At 39.3% G+C, this 15,761-nt stretch overlaps 1 protein-coding gene across 4 annotated transcripts in view; it reads left to right on the top strand.

Annotated features, from left to right (window-relative positions):
• Positions 1–15,021: 15,021 nt before the first annotated feature.
• LOC147432849 (uncharacterized) overlaps positions 15,022–15,761 on the top strand; it is a 169,208-nt gene continuing 168,468 nt past the window's right edge. Inside the window, exon 1 of one of the 4 annotated variants that reach the window (XR_015185466.1) lies at positions 15,022–15,323. Coding sequence is in view for 2 of the 4 variants with exons in the window: in XM_086491660.1 (XP_086347786.1) it covers positions 15,137–15,323 (187 nt within the window). In the remaining 2 variants the exon portion in view is untranslated. The remainder of the gene's footprint in view (positions 15,324–15,761) is intronic. The other 3 variants (XM_086491660.1, XM_086491662.1, XM_086491661.1) reach the window with 3 other exon arrangements.

Here is a 15,761-nt window from a genome sequence, read left to right as displayed (position 1 = left end):
CATCTTAAGGTGTGTAGATTCGCCACCTCTGGTGTGAGAAGTGAGCATACTTGCATGTTTCCCTTACCTCATTATCTTCTTCATTACATGTACCAATAGTAAGCCCATTCTCACTCACTCACCATTCCTCTCAGCTTGTTTTCCGACCACCCCATCCCACACTTGGGAGTGGAACTTGAAATTGTTTTCCATGGTATGTTTGATTGTGTATATGTATGCGTCCCAGCTAAGTATCTTTCTAGGTGGTGTCCCTATTGTGTACCGCCCATGATAAAGCCATCGTGCATAGTTTTGGTGTAGAGGCCACCCGGTCTGTTTTGCACTTCCACCTCCTAGTTGCTCTACACTATGAAACATCATCATGGTCAACAATGTGGTAGGTTGTGATTCTCTATATGGTCCTGTATGCATCAGCCATATATGAAGATATGGTCGTTAATATCATAGTCATCCCCCCTCAAAGCTAGCCATATGATAGGTTTTTCTCATCTATATGGATGGACATCTACTTTTCTTTCCTCTAGCCTTAAATTATAGTCATTCATAAATTATGATATTCTAATCTAAAACATTCAATGAGGGAGGTATGGATGAGATATATTTTTGAGCTTAACTGGTGAATGGTACAATAGATGTGTTGAAGTAGGATCCAAAATTGGAGGCAATTAATAACCATATTGTGACTTTGTGCAGGAGATTATATTACTAAAAGGCTACATGTCATTTTTTGAGTACTCTTGAAGAGCTCATAAGATGTTCATGTCAAAGAGCCTAATTGCACACATCATGATTTTCAGAATTGAGAATCTACCCAAAATGCATTCATTGCCTGCAAACACATGTATTATGTGATCATACACATTCTTGGCCTTCAACCCAAGCGAGAACCCAAGGAACACATGGTCACATCAGCCTTGGACTAACAACCCTAGACCTTGCCTTTTTGTTGGGTCAGCCACATAAGATGTATCCTTTTTTGTTAATGAATTGAATGCAATTTTTATATTAGCTCTTTTGTCAATGCCAACTATGTAATGTTTTTGGATATAGTAATTATTACCTCTTGATAGGTCAATCACCTACACTTGGGTCATTGATCACCCAAAACATTACCTTAAATTTTATCTTCAAAAATGTATTTCCTAGGGCTATTACAAGAGCATGAAAATTTTGTTCTAAGTTGGCTCCTATGGGAATCTCTTCTATTTAACCTTCTAAGATATTGTAGTGATTCTTTCTTACACTATGGTAATATGCAATTGTCTATAGTATTCCCTTCATTATCTTCACTTGCATGTCACCAACATGGTTTACCATCCATTTTTTAGTAATTGATTCTTGTATTGATGAAGGCCATATATCAAGCTCTATCTTTAATGAAAATAAAAGCAGTGACAACAAGATTGAAAAGAGCTCTCTATTCAGCTTTCCTCTTTAGACATTGTGGATATGCTACTGTATGGTGCCAGCAAGCTCCATTGCATCTCTCGATGTCCTCCTCTTGTACTGCTTGATTTTCTTGATCCTTCTGTTTTGTGTTGTTTGAGAGGATTTTCCAAATCTTGCTCGTCCTCGTCATCTGCATCAGCACCCTCAACATCCACCTTCTTCATTTCCTTTGCAATCTTCTTGTATCTTTCTTCCCTTAACCGCTGGGCTTCTTCCATTGACCTTTGTGTCGGGTTATAGGGATTTGTTCTTTTGGCGTGCACTTGACTCACACAAGAGGAACAATAATATCTTCCTCTTCATGCTTGTCCTCATCTACAATCATTTGGAACTCGAACGGGGTATCCCTATGTTTGGGCCTTATCTCTATTCTCAATTGGATGTCTGCTTCAGTGGCTTCACTATCAGATACTTCCCTTTTGGAGCTTTGGTCTCTTGTCATTCTTGTGTCAAGTGCACATGAGGTTTGCTTCGACAAGATTTTCTAGTATGTAATTTCCCAAGTCGCACTGGACTACCCTTTGCTTTGCAAACCTCATAGCCATGACAATTGTTATGTGTAGATTGGGCTCTATGTACCTTGGTGATTTCTATACTTTCAAGTGTTGTGATCAGCCACAGTGGCAGCTCCGTCTCTGAGTAGACAAGATCTTTGTATGTAAATTTGTGTCCCTGCTACTTGACAAAGGCTTTATCATTACCTATTGCTTTGGTCTTGAGCAACATGCTGGTTATGGTTTTCTGGAGGTAGATGGAGGGCTTGGTTTATAAGGTCGGTGGTGATTCAAGCCTTAATTGTCTCCCCATCTTTGTCTATCAGGGTTGCCTCTCCGTTGTACTGGATGAGAAAGTCATTAATAATTGCAAACTTGACCATAAAATGAAAAATGAGCATAACTTGATCAAAACAATCCAAACTTGACCAAACTTCACCAATGCATCTAGGACAACTACATGCTCTAGTTCATACGGTTACAAGTTGGATTTGACTCAATAGGACATGGATCATGATCCATGTTGGAACACATGTGGAGATTCTAATGACACCATTTGATTAAGCATGATTAGGGGATACTATGGTTCAAATCTTTTTGAAATTTGGATCATGGGTTAAGGATTTATGCCATTTTTTAAAAAAAAAATATCAGACTTGGAGAAATTTTGCACTTTGGTTTAGGTTTTGGCATTCAAATGTCTTGAAACTTTAGTGTTAGGCTTTTAGTGGAATTTTGGACCTGATGGTATGACTTTGGTCAGGAAAACTCACAGGGGGTCATGGATTGCGTTCCATGTTTGGCATCCTTTTTGGGTGAAACTTGGGGTGCTTGTTCCTATAGCATATCCTATCACACTAGTGAAGATATTTTTAAAATTGGACAAGTTTTTCTCAAGTTTTCCCAATTTCCCAAGTTATGGTCCAATTTGGTACAACTTTGCCATATTTGGTTTTGGTTGGCATCTTTGATCTTTGATGGTGATCAATTTGTTTGACATTTTTTCAATCTGATGATTTGGAGTTCAAGAAGTACCCAAATCCGAGTTGTCTGTTGAATTTCATCCCAATTAAAATCTCTTTGGACCCTCGAGACCCTTTGGCAAGTTTGGTCCATTATTCAAGTATGATTTGCACCATCTTTGATTCCTTGAGCTTACCATCTCTTTCAATACCATAATTTTACCAAATTCACAAACTTTTGGCTTGTTGAACTTTGACATATGATCCACTTCATGCACACACTAACACTTTGACACATCTCACAATCAATGACAACTACACACAATCAACCAGTTTTTGGCATTTCTGCTTTAGAGGGCCATGGATCACGATCCATGTTTAGACATCATTTTGTACAAAACTTTGGGGTTAGCTTTCAGGCATGTTCTCTAAGCTAATGGTGCACTTTTTCCTGAATTTGGAGAAAGTTTTTTCATTGTGGGTCAAAATGATCATGTGGTGACTGAAATTCCAATTTTACTTGGTTTTTGACGACTTTAATGGCCATTTTACCCCTAAATTGCAGGTCACATTCCCCAAGGCATGGAAAATTTGACTTCACCAAATTTTTCTTGTTTTGATATGTTGGGGGTCATGGATCGCGATCCATGTTGAGCAACATTTTACATCTGTGATTGCTGCAGTGTGTAGGCATTCTCAAGAGCAATCTTTTGCACAACTTATTTTTGCAAACTAAGGTGGGAGGACATGGATCACAATCCATGTTCCGCTCCAATTGGAAACTGTGAGTGCATGGCTTGATTTTGCTCAGCGAGGGGAGTCTTTTGGTGAAAAAATAATCAAATTTAGACTTCATTTGCTTGCTCAAAATTCCTTTGGAAGCTCCCACAAATCTTGACTTGGCTTTGATTGATTCTGGTTTTGTGATTGTTTTTGTGCACATTTGACCATACATAACTATTCTCCCACTGATAAGGAGCATATCTGTGAAATTTGGTGTGGTATAAGCGTCCTAGGTGGCTATAGCAAGCAAAAGTCTACCAGAGCTCTAGGTCAAATCTGTGTGTGTGTGTGTGTGTGTGTGTGTGTGTGTGTGTGTGTGTGTGTGTGTGTGTGTGTGTGTGTGAAAGTGTCTGACTAAAATGAGGTCTACCTTGCCCTATTTGCCTATATGGCTCGTCATATGGACACTGGGTCGTTAATTGCTCTTGATTTTGCAATTCCGGTCCATTGTAAGTTGGCCCGAATTTTGACATGTGCCAAATGCTTCCATATTTGACATGCTTAAAGCTCTTGCTTTGTAGATTCAGTGTTTGCTTTCAGAACTTGAATTTAAATTTTGTGGCTCTGATTATTAACTTTTGATCATTATTAGGTTAAAAAAGAAAGAAAATTATTGAAAATCATTATTAATTAGCCAAAAGTTTTTCCAAAATTATTCCTCACACTCACATGTACATAGTCTTGCTTTAGGCATATTGCCCATTGAATTTTGTCAATATGGCTCACTATTATGCCTGATAAGAGTAAAGTTCTACTAAAAGACAATGAAAAAGCAAAAATAAAAGCGGCAAACACACTTTATACATTGTACACATAATCTCTTATCATCTTATAGCCATACCTGCAAGCCACTTTTACTCAATCTAAACTGCTTCAACTGAAGGAGATGGTGTTTTTGATTGCCAAATTGGAGCGTTATTATGTCATTCTTTGTGCTTTAAAATCCACAACCTAGCTTCTTCCTTTGATTGTACTTGTATTGCTTGAGCTTTTTGCTTCCGTTCCTTGGCTTCATGAATCTTCTCCAACATTTTTGCAATGAGAGGTTGATGCTACTTCTTCAGTCTGCAACCATTGATCCAGTTAGGCATCTCCTCTCCCTCTAATGTCACAAGTTGTATGGTGCCACTTGGTGATATGTCATTGATCACAAATGGGCCATTACCTTGCTTTTGCAATTTCTTGGAGTGTTGCTTCAAGGTGTAAACTAATACATAGTTTCCCTTTGAAACTCCTTTTTGATCACATGTTGGTCATGAAATACTTTCATTTGTCATTTTGTGCATAGATTGGTGCAACAACCTTGAGTTGTGACTCATCTAACTTGGAAAATCTAATCAAGTCTACTAGAAAACTTGTGTCAAGTCCATCCTAATTCTTGTGCCAAACACTAATTTAAAAGGTGTTGTATTTTATGGAGTTTAAATGCAGTTTTTGATCCCAATTGGCTCTTGATTTGTTTACAATTTTGGTGAGCACTATGCATAGAATTTTGTTTGTGCTCTCGGCTTGCACATTTGCTTGACGGTGATATTGTGTTGATTTTGAATGAAGCACCATAAATTCTTGCAATAGATAGTCAACCATATCGCTAATGAAGTGAGTCTCTCAATCGATTAGAAGTCCATATCTAGTAAAAATATTCTCATACAAGAATCGCGTTGCCATTTTGGCATCGTTCTTTTGTGTCGCCTTGGCTTCTACCCATTTGGTCAAAAAATTTGTGTCCACGATGGTGTATTGAGCATGCATTTAATATATCGAGGGCGAGATAGGTCCAACAAAATCAATTTTCCATTTATGATTTGACAAAACCCCTTGTACCTATCATTGGTCTTAATGGCATTTCATCACGTCGCATAGGTACTTTTGTTCGTTGGCAATCATCACCTCATCTGACATATTTCTCTGCATGCATGTACAAAGTAGGCCACCAGATTCCTGCAAGAAGTGTTGCTTTTGCATTTTTGTCGGCCAAAACCTCTTGCCGGTCCAGCATGTGCTTGCTCAAGAATTGATAAGTACTCATTCACTCATTCTTTGCGGCATAGAGTCACAAGTTGTTATCAATTCCTCTTTGATAAAGGTTATTTACAATGATTACGTACTTTTTTGTATATCTCTAGATTGAGTGTAGTCTAGATCTGCTCATATTTGCTGGTGAGACTCCATGCTCTAGGTAGTCCACTATGTACTTACTCCAATTGGGAGCTTCTCTTATCCTGAACATCATAGCATGTTCAATTGGCTTTTGAATTACACAAGTATCACATGGACTAGTTTAGTCATGGACACTTCTTTTCATATCAGGTCAATACAACCTAAGTCTCATCAATCTTTGATACATTTGCATTTTTTCATTGTGAAACCCTATCGTTTGTATGTGAGCTTGTCTCAAGCAAAATTCTTTCTCAGATGGCTCTATACATAGCCTAATTATTATGTCCTTTCCCTACTTATATAGCCATCCTGCTATAAGCACAAGTGAGCATGTTTGCTCAATGATCAATGGCTACCTTTCAATCTGGAGAGAACCAATGGTGAGCACTGGAATCACATGTTCGCTCCACCTAGGTACCATCTAAATGTTGACAAGATACGAATTCGGCAGGTCATCATCAACTCCAAAGCTGCTTCTCCATGAATAAATTTTGATAAATGTTCATCCCTCTAATGAGTAGTCCCTTTCTTGACCAGTACTGTGAAATCAATCTCTAGCAATATAATGAACCATCAGACTACATGATCAATATTTCATGGTTTGTTCACTAAGTGTAATAGTGTCTGGTGATTCACAAAGAATAGAAATTTATTTGCGAGAAGATAATGTCTAAACTTCTTGACGGCATAGATCATTCCCAATCCCTCTCTTTTTGTGTTTGTGTCATCCATGCTCTCTCAAGGCTACAAACATAGTGATATGGACCATTGCCTCTATACTAAGAAAGCTAAAGATGGTAGTTTGCTTATTTTGGTCCTTTATGTGGATGATAGATTAATTGCCAAAAAATGCAAGGATGAGATTTCAAGCTTGAAGTTAGAGTCACATGCAAACTTTGAAATGAAAGACATGGGTGAAGCAAGCCATATCCTTGGCATGCGTATTAGGCAAAACAAATGCAAGAAATTTGTCTATTTGTCTCAATCTAAGTACATTGCTAAAGTGCTCAAGCATTTCAATATGGAGAGGGGGGAGGTATTGATTACTCCATTGCCTCCATATGTGAAACTTTCTGAAAATGATTGCCTTAAGTATGAAGAGGAAAAAGATGAAATAGCCACAATTCCTTATTTATCAGCAATTGGGAGTTTGATGTAAAATATGATTGCTACACATCCTGATATTTCTTTTATAGTGGGAGTTGTTAGTAGATATATGTTAAATCTAGGTAAGAAAGCAATGAAAGGGGTTATGCGAAAGACATGTACATTTGCTTTGGACGAAAGAAAGCACGTGTAATGGGTTACATGTATGCAGATTATGCAGGAGACTTGGACAAGAGAAGGTTCACAGGCTATGTTTTTTTGGAGGTGCAGTTTTATGGCGATCTCGTTTGTAAGATTGCATTACCTTGTCTACTACAAAGGTTGAATATGTTGCAGCTTCAAAAGCTTGCAATTAAGCTATATGGCTTGATTGGCGAGTGGGAGACTTGGAAATAAATGTTGAGATGCCTATGTTAAATTGTGATAGCCAAAGTGCTATATAAGTGGCAAATAATCTAGTGTTTCATGCAAAGACAAAGCATGTGGATGTGAAGTATCACTTCATACGTGAGGTGCTTGAGAAGAAGTGATTGTAGCTTGCCAAATTCACCCCAATGAAAAGCTTGTTGATCTTCTAACAAAGGGCTTACCTTCAGAGAGGTTTGCATTGTTGGGCACTCATGGAAATTGGGTAGATGATCATGGTCATTGTCTACTTGTATGTAAATATATATTGTCACCCCAGCTTAAAGGCACATTGTCCTTTAAGTGGTAGGTTGTTGGGGTGGTAAAGCCCAATGTGCCATGCCTAAGTGTTGGGAAGTGGGAAAACTAACCGGAAACTAACACTGACCATTCATTCTACATAATAAGGACTCATAACCCAAACACTATCGTGTTTGGAGTCCACCAAACATGTGTCTCCTCTCTTCTTCTTCTCTTTTCTCCATTGCTACACACACACATACGCTCTAGCTCGCACACTTCACCTCTTTCACTGTACATCTCTCAATGTATTGTTTCAAGCAAAGCAAAGCTTCCTTCACCTTTTTGTTCTCCTTTTGCTTAAAAGCATAGATTTGGGAAACCATGTTGTGCTTGATTTCTCTTTTGAAGAATTCCTTGGCAAACTCTCTCAAGAGTTGATTGATATTTAGGAAATCTTGAGTATTTAATGGCTAGAACTAAGTCAATGCCATCCTTCCAAGGTCAAACCAAATCCTTCATAATCCGTATGGAAATTGCCACTTATTATGCTCTTAAAACTTGCTTAAAGAGTGAGACATGCGCATAAGGATCTCTCGATCCATTGTACGTCTTAAGCACACACTTTGCCACTTGAGATGGTCGCATTATTTGCATTTTTGCTACCAGTCTCATCATTCTAGGCTCTCCTACTACAACATCTGCTGCCTCATACCCACTAATAGGTGCTCTACAGGGAGTTCGGTCCATTACTCTCTCTTCAGATATGGTATCTCTACCCTCGGTTCTAGTGTTAGGAACCCTTGTGCTGAAAATCATGTCTCATCTGTTGCCTCATACCCATTAATAGGTGCTCTACAGGGAGTTCGGTCCGTTACTCTCTCTTCAGATATGGTATCTCTACCCTCAGTTCTAGTGTCAGGAACCCTTGTGCTGAAAATCATGTCTGGAATATCACTCCCCTATTTTTCCCATTAGTCTAAGTTCTAAAAAATGTGGTCAACTAAATGAATCTTCCATTCTTGTTCTCACAATACTCGTGGTTTTTGGCTTCACCTCAAATATTGTCGGTCTATGAATGATTGGGGTGACATAGTATGGTGGAGTGTCCCTCCAAAGTACGTATATCCCTCAATTTCCTTGTGATCTACTCCAAAGTACCTCCGATTATACTTGTCCTGCATGATTACCTGAGTATCCCTCTCTATTTTGTACGTGAACGCATATAAGCATTTTTGCTCCGTTAACTCTCTCACATTGAGTTCATCACATCTGTAATAGAGCATTTTCTCTCCATTATTGTACTTACACAGTCCCACTTGCGTATTGTCGGTGTTGATGTGAGTAGCCACATTCACTCGCTTAAGATTTACATTGGGAATGTCCAGCTTCAGAGGCTTTTCCTCAGGCTCGACATCAACCTTACCTTTAGTGCGTGTCAATCCCCACTTGTCCACAATAAAGACATTATGCACAAATATTACATGTTTCCTTCCTTAATTGCCACTATAATCTATCAGCACTATGAGCTTGAGCTCACTAGGTTTGTCTTTTATTTTCATGTAGTAATAATCCACATTTTCAAACTGGTACTGTAGGTGGAAAAGTTTCATGTTTTGGTGTTATTTGTGATGGTCCAGCTCCCATTTTGGTTCCTCTTTGAAACTCACACTCTTAAATCCCTCGACCATATAGGTATAAGACCTCTCTGATGAGGTGTCATAAAGACTTTTCTCTAGGATCGGCTCTAAGGTCGGCAAAGTTCCTTGATTGACACTCCCTTTTTTCAAGACGTGACTTGAATGGTCTCTGACAACAGGATTCTTATTCTGATATAACTTGCCTGATCGCAAATACATCAAGAAAATTACGCTTGCAAAACCCTGACTTGTTACCTTCTATGATGCATCCAATCTTCCAATGGAACAAACTCTGATTTTCACAACTTGTACAAAAATCACTTGGTGGCTATATGTATACAACCGTTTTGTTAGTCAAAAATTTGAACCAAGTAGCATTTTATTGCACTTTCGATAAAAATTCTTATTTTGCTTGCAATTTGCACAATTCAAATCCAAATTTAATTTTGAAAATACCACTATGCTTCTAGGGACTAGAATTAGCTCTCATATGACTGTGTGATCAATCTGTGAGACAGGGGGACATAGATCACAATCCATAATGATTTTGACAGTTTTTTTCCCAAAATTTTTTCCCAATTTGATGGTTTTGGTTGTTACCTAATCTATTCCTAAGCTGAAAGAAAAAAAAATGATGGAACAATACTTTCAAAGCATCAGAAAAAATGCAGAATGAAATGCTTTTGTATCTCACTTACAACTCCCTATGCCTCTCACAAGTCTCCAACTTCTAGCCTTTACCAAGCACTAAACCCCGAGTCTAGTTGCTTGACTGCTAAGGTGTAAAGGGAATGGATATCAAAATCAAAGGTCTCTAAAGTAAAAGCTACAACTAGGTCATTCACCACCTAAGGATCACTATCCTCCACAATGGCGCCAATGCTAGTGGGTCATCGCGACGGATGTCTGTAGCATAGCTATCTGGCACTAACATAATGTCAATACTGAAGAAGCAACTCAGATGAAGCACATAGACTCTTTAGAGGTGGAAACTTCAAGTATTGAACCTACGAAACAAAGCCATATCTAGCACTAGCAAATCTATCACTCTAGAATCTGGCAAGCTATCTATGTCTTATGTCACTGCTCTTGGTCATCACGCCATTTTGGCATTCAAACAAAGACCTAGGAGCAACAAAACTTCAGGAGGAGGTCTAAGACACCTAGGGGCAGTATCCTACCAAGTTTGATCACAATCTGGCAAGGTACCAGAATAATGACCTATCATGATCAAGGTCCTGAAAATTGCAACAAAATATACCAAAAAGGTCCCCATATGGTCTAAGAACACTCTGCTATGGTCGAAACGTTAAAAAAACCATTAAACACTCAAAATAGCTACTTAGCTTGCTAGCGCGTAATCGCGAACCATAACAAAATTGATAATGATTACACTTAAATTTAAGAGCAGTAGACAAGGAACACCAAGTGTCAAAACTAAATTCAGATTAACAAAGCTCAAGAAAAAATGGATTTCAATGCACAAGAGAGTAGCTACTCTCAGTCGTACGCTCCAAAAATTCAAAAACCTTGATAATGATAATTTTGTCCTTTCAGACTTACAAAAGTTAAGATTTATACCTAGGGCTTTTCTTGGCCAATGGCCGACCTACATGGTTCAGCCTCAGATTCAGAATTTACAACTCAGATTTTACACACAATAACTCAGAGATCGGTTGGCTAAAAATCAGAGATCCTCATAATTACAAAGCTTTTCTAGAAAAGTAATAGTGGGATTATAAAATTGTATGGCATCACGATGAGATGGCCAGCTAGGAGGATGACTGTCCGGTCCATTTGCCAACAAATGTATTTAATGTTTTAATTATCTATGATTATGCCATGATTTTTTAATGACATCTGATTATCATTTTTCAAGGGTCATGTGTGTAGTTTCTGGACCGGGCTTAGCTTCAGATGCATGGTGGGTAATTGGATTGAAATCTCACATTTTTTCTTGATAGATTTGGACGCGGGATACACGTTGTTCAAATCGGGCTTGAAATGGCCAATTTATGCCTAGTTCATTAAAACGTGTATGGGATCTACGAGTGTTCCGAGCTTCATTCAAAGGGGAAAAGCAATGCAATGATTGGGGAATTTGTTTCAATTTAGTTGTTAAGAAGATTCTAGTGACTGCTCATAAGCTTTGGATTCATGTAAGATTGGCAAACATAAGAGCTTTTTTTTTAATCTAGAGATGTTTGGGTAGCAAATGATGTTGTTTGGATGTGCTCAAGCATTATGACGCCCGATTCGGGTTTCAAATTAGTTGTTTTTGAAGATTCTATTGATTGCTTGGATCCACGTGAGATTGGAAAACAAAAGAGTTTTTTCTGGAAAATCTAGGGATGAGCCAATTTTTTGAGGTTTGGGTTGTGGCCCTTGAGCTAGGGGTCCGATCGGGACTTCGAAACTCAATTTGAATCCCAAATAGGTTTTCTAGATTTACCACTATGGGGGGGCGGGGGGTAGCTCAATAAGCACCATGTGGAAATCATATTAACCCACATGGGGCTTTCTTGCAATGGAAACTGTATATACACGAGATCTCATCCACATATCAAGCATCACTAGAGAGGTTCTTCCTTGCACGCAAGACTGGCACTATTCTAGTATAGTCGCCGATGGCATGGATCGTGTGGCTGTGCTGGGAGGAGACGCCCTTGTTGATGTTGCACAAGGATGATTTGGAGTGGGGTCCCTTCTTTTATTGAGGGCAACAAAGCAAAGCAAAGAGTATGCAAATAGCCATGACACCATGACTGTCCCATACCTCCTTAAGGCCTGTGAGAGGAGGATATGCATGTAGAAGATTGGATGGTTGGGTGGCATGAAAAGTGTGTGTGGTGGAGAAAAGATAAACCTCTAAAAAGAGGGAGGAAAAACCAATTTTTTGTAGGTTATTTTTGGAATTAGGAGAAGTCAGGCAAGAGGGAGTTAATTTTGGTAAGTGTTTTTGAGAGGAGAAAAGGAAGGAAAGGCGTGTTGGAGCAAGAAACGAAGGCAAGAAGAAGAGGGCCAACACACACATGGACTCGCTTCTATTTTTCTCTCCCTAGCTCTCTTTCTTTCTCTCGGCAAATGAGTTAAGGGAAATTATTGAAGCCGGCCATTCTCGGGAAGGTTTTTGGGTGGGCATTTGGGGGGAAGAAGAAGAGGGGAGAAGATTGGGGAAAAGGGGGAGATCTGTGTGTGTGTGTGTGTGTGTGTGTGTGTGTGTGTGTGTGTGTGTGTGTGTGTGTGTGTGTGTGTGTGTGTGTGTGAAGAAGAAGCAGAAGAAGATCAATGGTGCTCTTTGGGGGTGAAGGGAATGGACTCTTTCTCACTTTGTACGATTCAATCAGCAAAGGGAAAATCTTGGAGGAAGAAGGGGCAAAGCTAACATGAAGGGTGCTCAAGGAAATGAAGTTCTTTCTTGTTCTCTATCTCTCTCGGGATTTCTTTATAGCTCAAAGGGGAGTAGATGACGGGGAAGAAAGGGACGAAGGGGATCAAGAGCAGATAAGAGGGAGTTGAGGGTGTGCAATTTGGAAATTTTTGAGGTTATTGTGTGTGGGGCTAGGGCCCTAGGATCTCTCTCTAGGGCAGGATTCTAAGGGGCATGCTAGAAGGGAAGGGTTTGGGCGAGCACAAGTACAAAGGGGTGGATCCTAAAGCTTGGGATATGGCCAACCTTTGATCATTGTGAGCTCGAGTGTATGCTGCCAATGAGGGTTTGAGCTTACATTGAGCAAGAAATGCAAGCTAGGAAATGGTTATTAAGAGTGTTTTGTGCTAGTGCTTAGGATGCTACTCTTACCTAGGGTTTTTTATATTTCTTGGTGATTATTTAGGGTTGGTTTCAACTGCACATTGTACAAAACTTATGATATTCAATAAAATCAGTGCTAGCTATATACAAAACGAGACGCCACGTGCGAGCGGACAACTTTGATAAAACCCCTATATACGACTCATATTAGGAAATATGACCCCCCTTTCTATGCTTATACAACAATCAATGAAGAAAACTATCATACGGGTCCCTATCTACATATAAAATTTAGGTCTCATATGATCTGAATAAGTAAAATTAATCAAAGAGTGTATAGCATAGCGAATGGCAATGTACTAAGGAACCACTTCTGTTGATAACTAGATGTACCTTCAATGTGTCTTAGTTTGACTTTCAAACTATGTGCCCGATCAACCTGCACTCTGGCTACTCCTCCAATTATGACCCATCCAAAGCTGGTGTAAATCAACCCTTGAACTTCGCCAAATCAGCCCTTATCTATGACTGGCCTGATGCAAAATTTGATGTGTAACCTGATAAAAAACTTTCCCTAAATTTATATGAGTTCTAGTGCACATCGGTGACCAATCGTTACAAGTAATCAACCCGGGTCATGTCCCCCCCCTCCCCTATTTTTAAGCTTGGGAGATAAATTATTGGGGGCCTTCCCCTAACTTATACGCTTATGTAACTTGTAAAAAAACCCCCCTCCCTTGCACTTATGTGGTGTGGTAAGTTTTCCATGGTGAATCCCCCGAAAAATAACCTTTCTATCATCCACATATGGTAGATTGGCTATCCCAAATCCCTCTTGAGTAACATGTCTTGAGTTCAAGACTCCTCAAATAGATAATTGAGGTCTCTTGGGACTGCTTTTATGATGTTAAAACCTCTCTTCTCATGGGTTCTTGAGTGTGAGAAGGAGAAGATAAAATTGGAATAACCTTCCTATCATCCAATTTTTGATTGTTTATCCTAGTTCTCTCTTGAGTAATAGGTCTTAAGATCAAGAATCATCGGATAGATCTTTGAGGTCTCTTGGGATTGTTCCTATGCTTTTAGAACTTCTTTCTCATGGGTGCGTGCATGTGTGTGAGGATAAAAAGAGAAAAACTAGAATAGCCTTGCTATCACCCACATGTGGTAGATTGGCTATCCCATTTCCCTCTTGAGTTATAGGTCTTGAATTCAAGACTTGTCGGATTGATCCGATCTCTCTTGGTATAGTTCATATGAGGGAAAAACTTTTCTTCTTTTTATTATTATTCTTCTTCTTCCTCTCTATCTCTCCCCCTCCGTACACATGTATTACACTAGAATCCCACTCCTTAGGTTCTGCATTTAATCATGTGCTTGCAGGCCTTCTTAAAATTTTAAAGCTTTCTTATGCTTGTTTAAAGAGAAAATTACCAAAATACCCCTCTAATTTGTGGAAATTCCCAAAATACCCCTCTGAAAATTTCAAAAATTCACAATGTACCCCTCATATTTGCTCAAAAATTCCCAAAATACCCTTCAAATTTTCCAAAATTCCGAAAGTACCCCCGATTGTGAGAGTAAATTTAGCCAAAGATAAAAAAATTTGTAGCTTTTCATAAGAAGACTGATTGTCTATCAATACAAGATACTAAAACTAGAATTTGAGCTGGTTATGTAAGCTTTGGAGATGAATTGCTTCAATATTTTTAGACATAATTGTCTTTTTTTGGGAGGTAATTTGTGACAAATTACATGCTAAGCACTAAACAACGGATCTTCATTGTCAAAAAAGAATAAAGATTAGGAAATCGTGAACAATCCAACTAAAACAGATACAAGGGTATTTTGGGAATTTTTGATATTTGAGGGGTATTTTGAGAATTTCCACAAATTAGAGAGGTATTTTTAGGAATTTTCACAAATTAGAGGGGTATTTTGGTAATTTTCCCTTTTTTAAAGTACAGCAGTAATTTGAAAGATGTCGCCGGGCTCTTAAAAAGTAGTCCTTCAAGAAAAAGAACTCCTTTGCGCGAAACTGAATTGTTCTTGTTCGTGGGTGGCACTGCAGTCTACGGTCCAAGACGACATTTTGAGAGAGAGAGAGAGAGAGTGAGAGAGAGAGGGAGCGAGCGACCGAGCATGGACGCAAGTGAGCGCAACAACAACGTGCGGAACAATGTGGGTGCTTTGCAGCACCAAGGAGAGCTGACATTCCAGAACCTGCGCTACATCATTACCGTTTTAGCCACCACTGTTGATATCCTGACCATCGAAGCAGAGCAGAAAAGCGACGGTGCACGTTGGCGTGGCAGCTTCTCATCACGCAGTATGTCTCACCACTTCCATGCATTCATCTCAGAACTCTTGTGCATGTAAATCTCATTTTTGAACTTTCTCCTAACAGTAGCTCACATGAAAATCAAAGAGATCAAGTTGTGCATGTGGATATTATTGTGCATCTGCTTGGACAAATATCGCCCACTTCTGGGCCGGCCGCCTTACCTTGTCCGGCCGCCCCACTTCTGGGCTTTTGGGCCGGCCGCTTGTCTTTTGGTCTAGGCACCCATGTGATATTCCCTATATTCATTTATGCTGTGTCATGGGGTTTTCTTAGACATTGTCCTACCTCCTCCTTGGATACCTATGTATGGGGCTAGGGGTATCCCATATTATTTGTACACAGCCTTTCATTGGCGTTTTCAATCTGATGGTCAGGAGGGTTGATCGCCTCCTCTTCCTACATCTAACGTTTGTGGTCACCTCT

The sequence above is a fragment of the Adiantum capillus-veneris genome, chromosome 20 (genome assembly GCF_014529385.1).
Source record: "Adiantum capillus-veneris isolate H3 chromosome 20, ASM1452938v2, whole genome shotgun sequence".
NCBI lineage: Eukaryota > Viridiplantae > Streptophyta > Polypodiopsida > Polypodiales > Pteridaceae > Adiantum > Adiantum capillus-veneris.
This window is presented reverse-complemented; position numbering and strand designations above follow the sequence as displayed.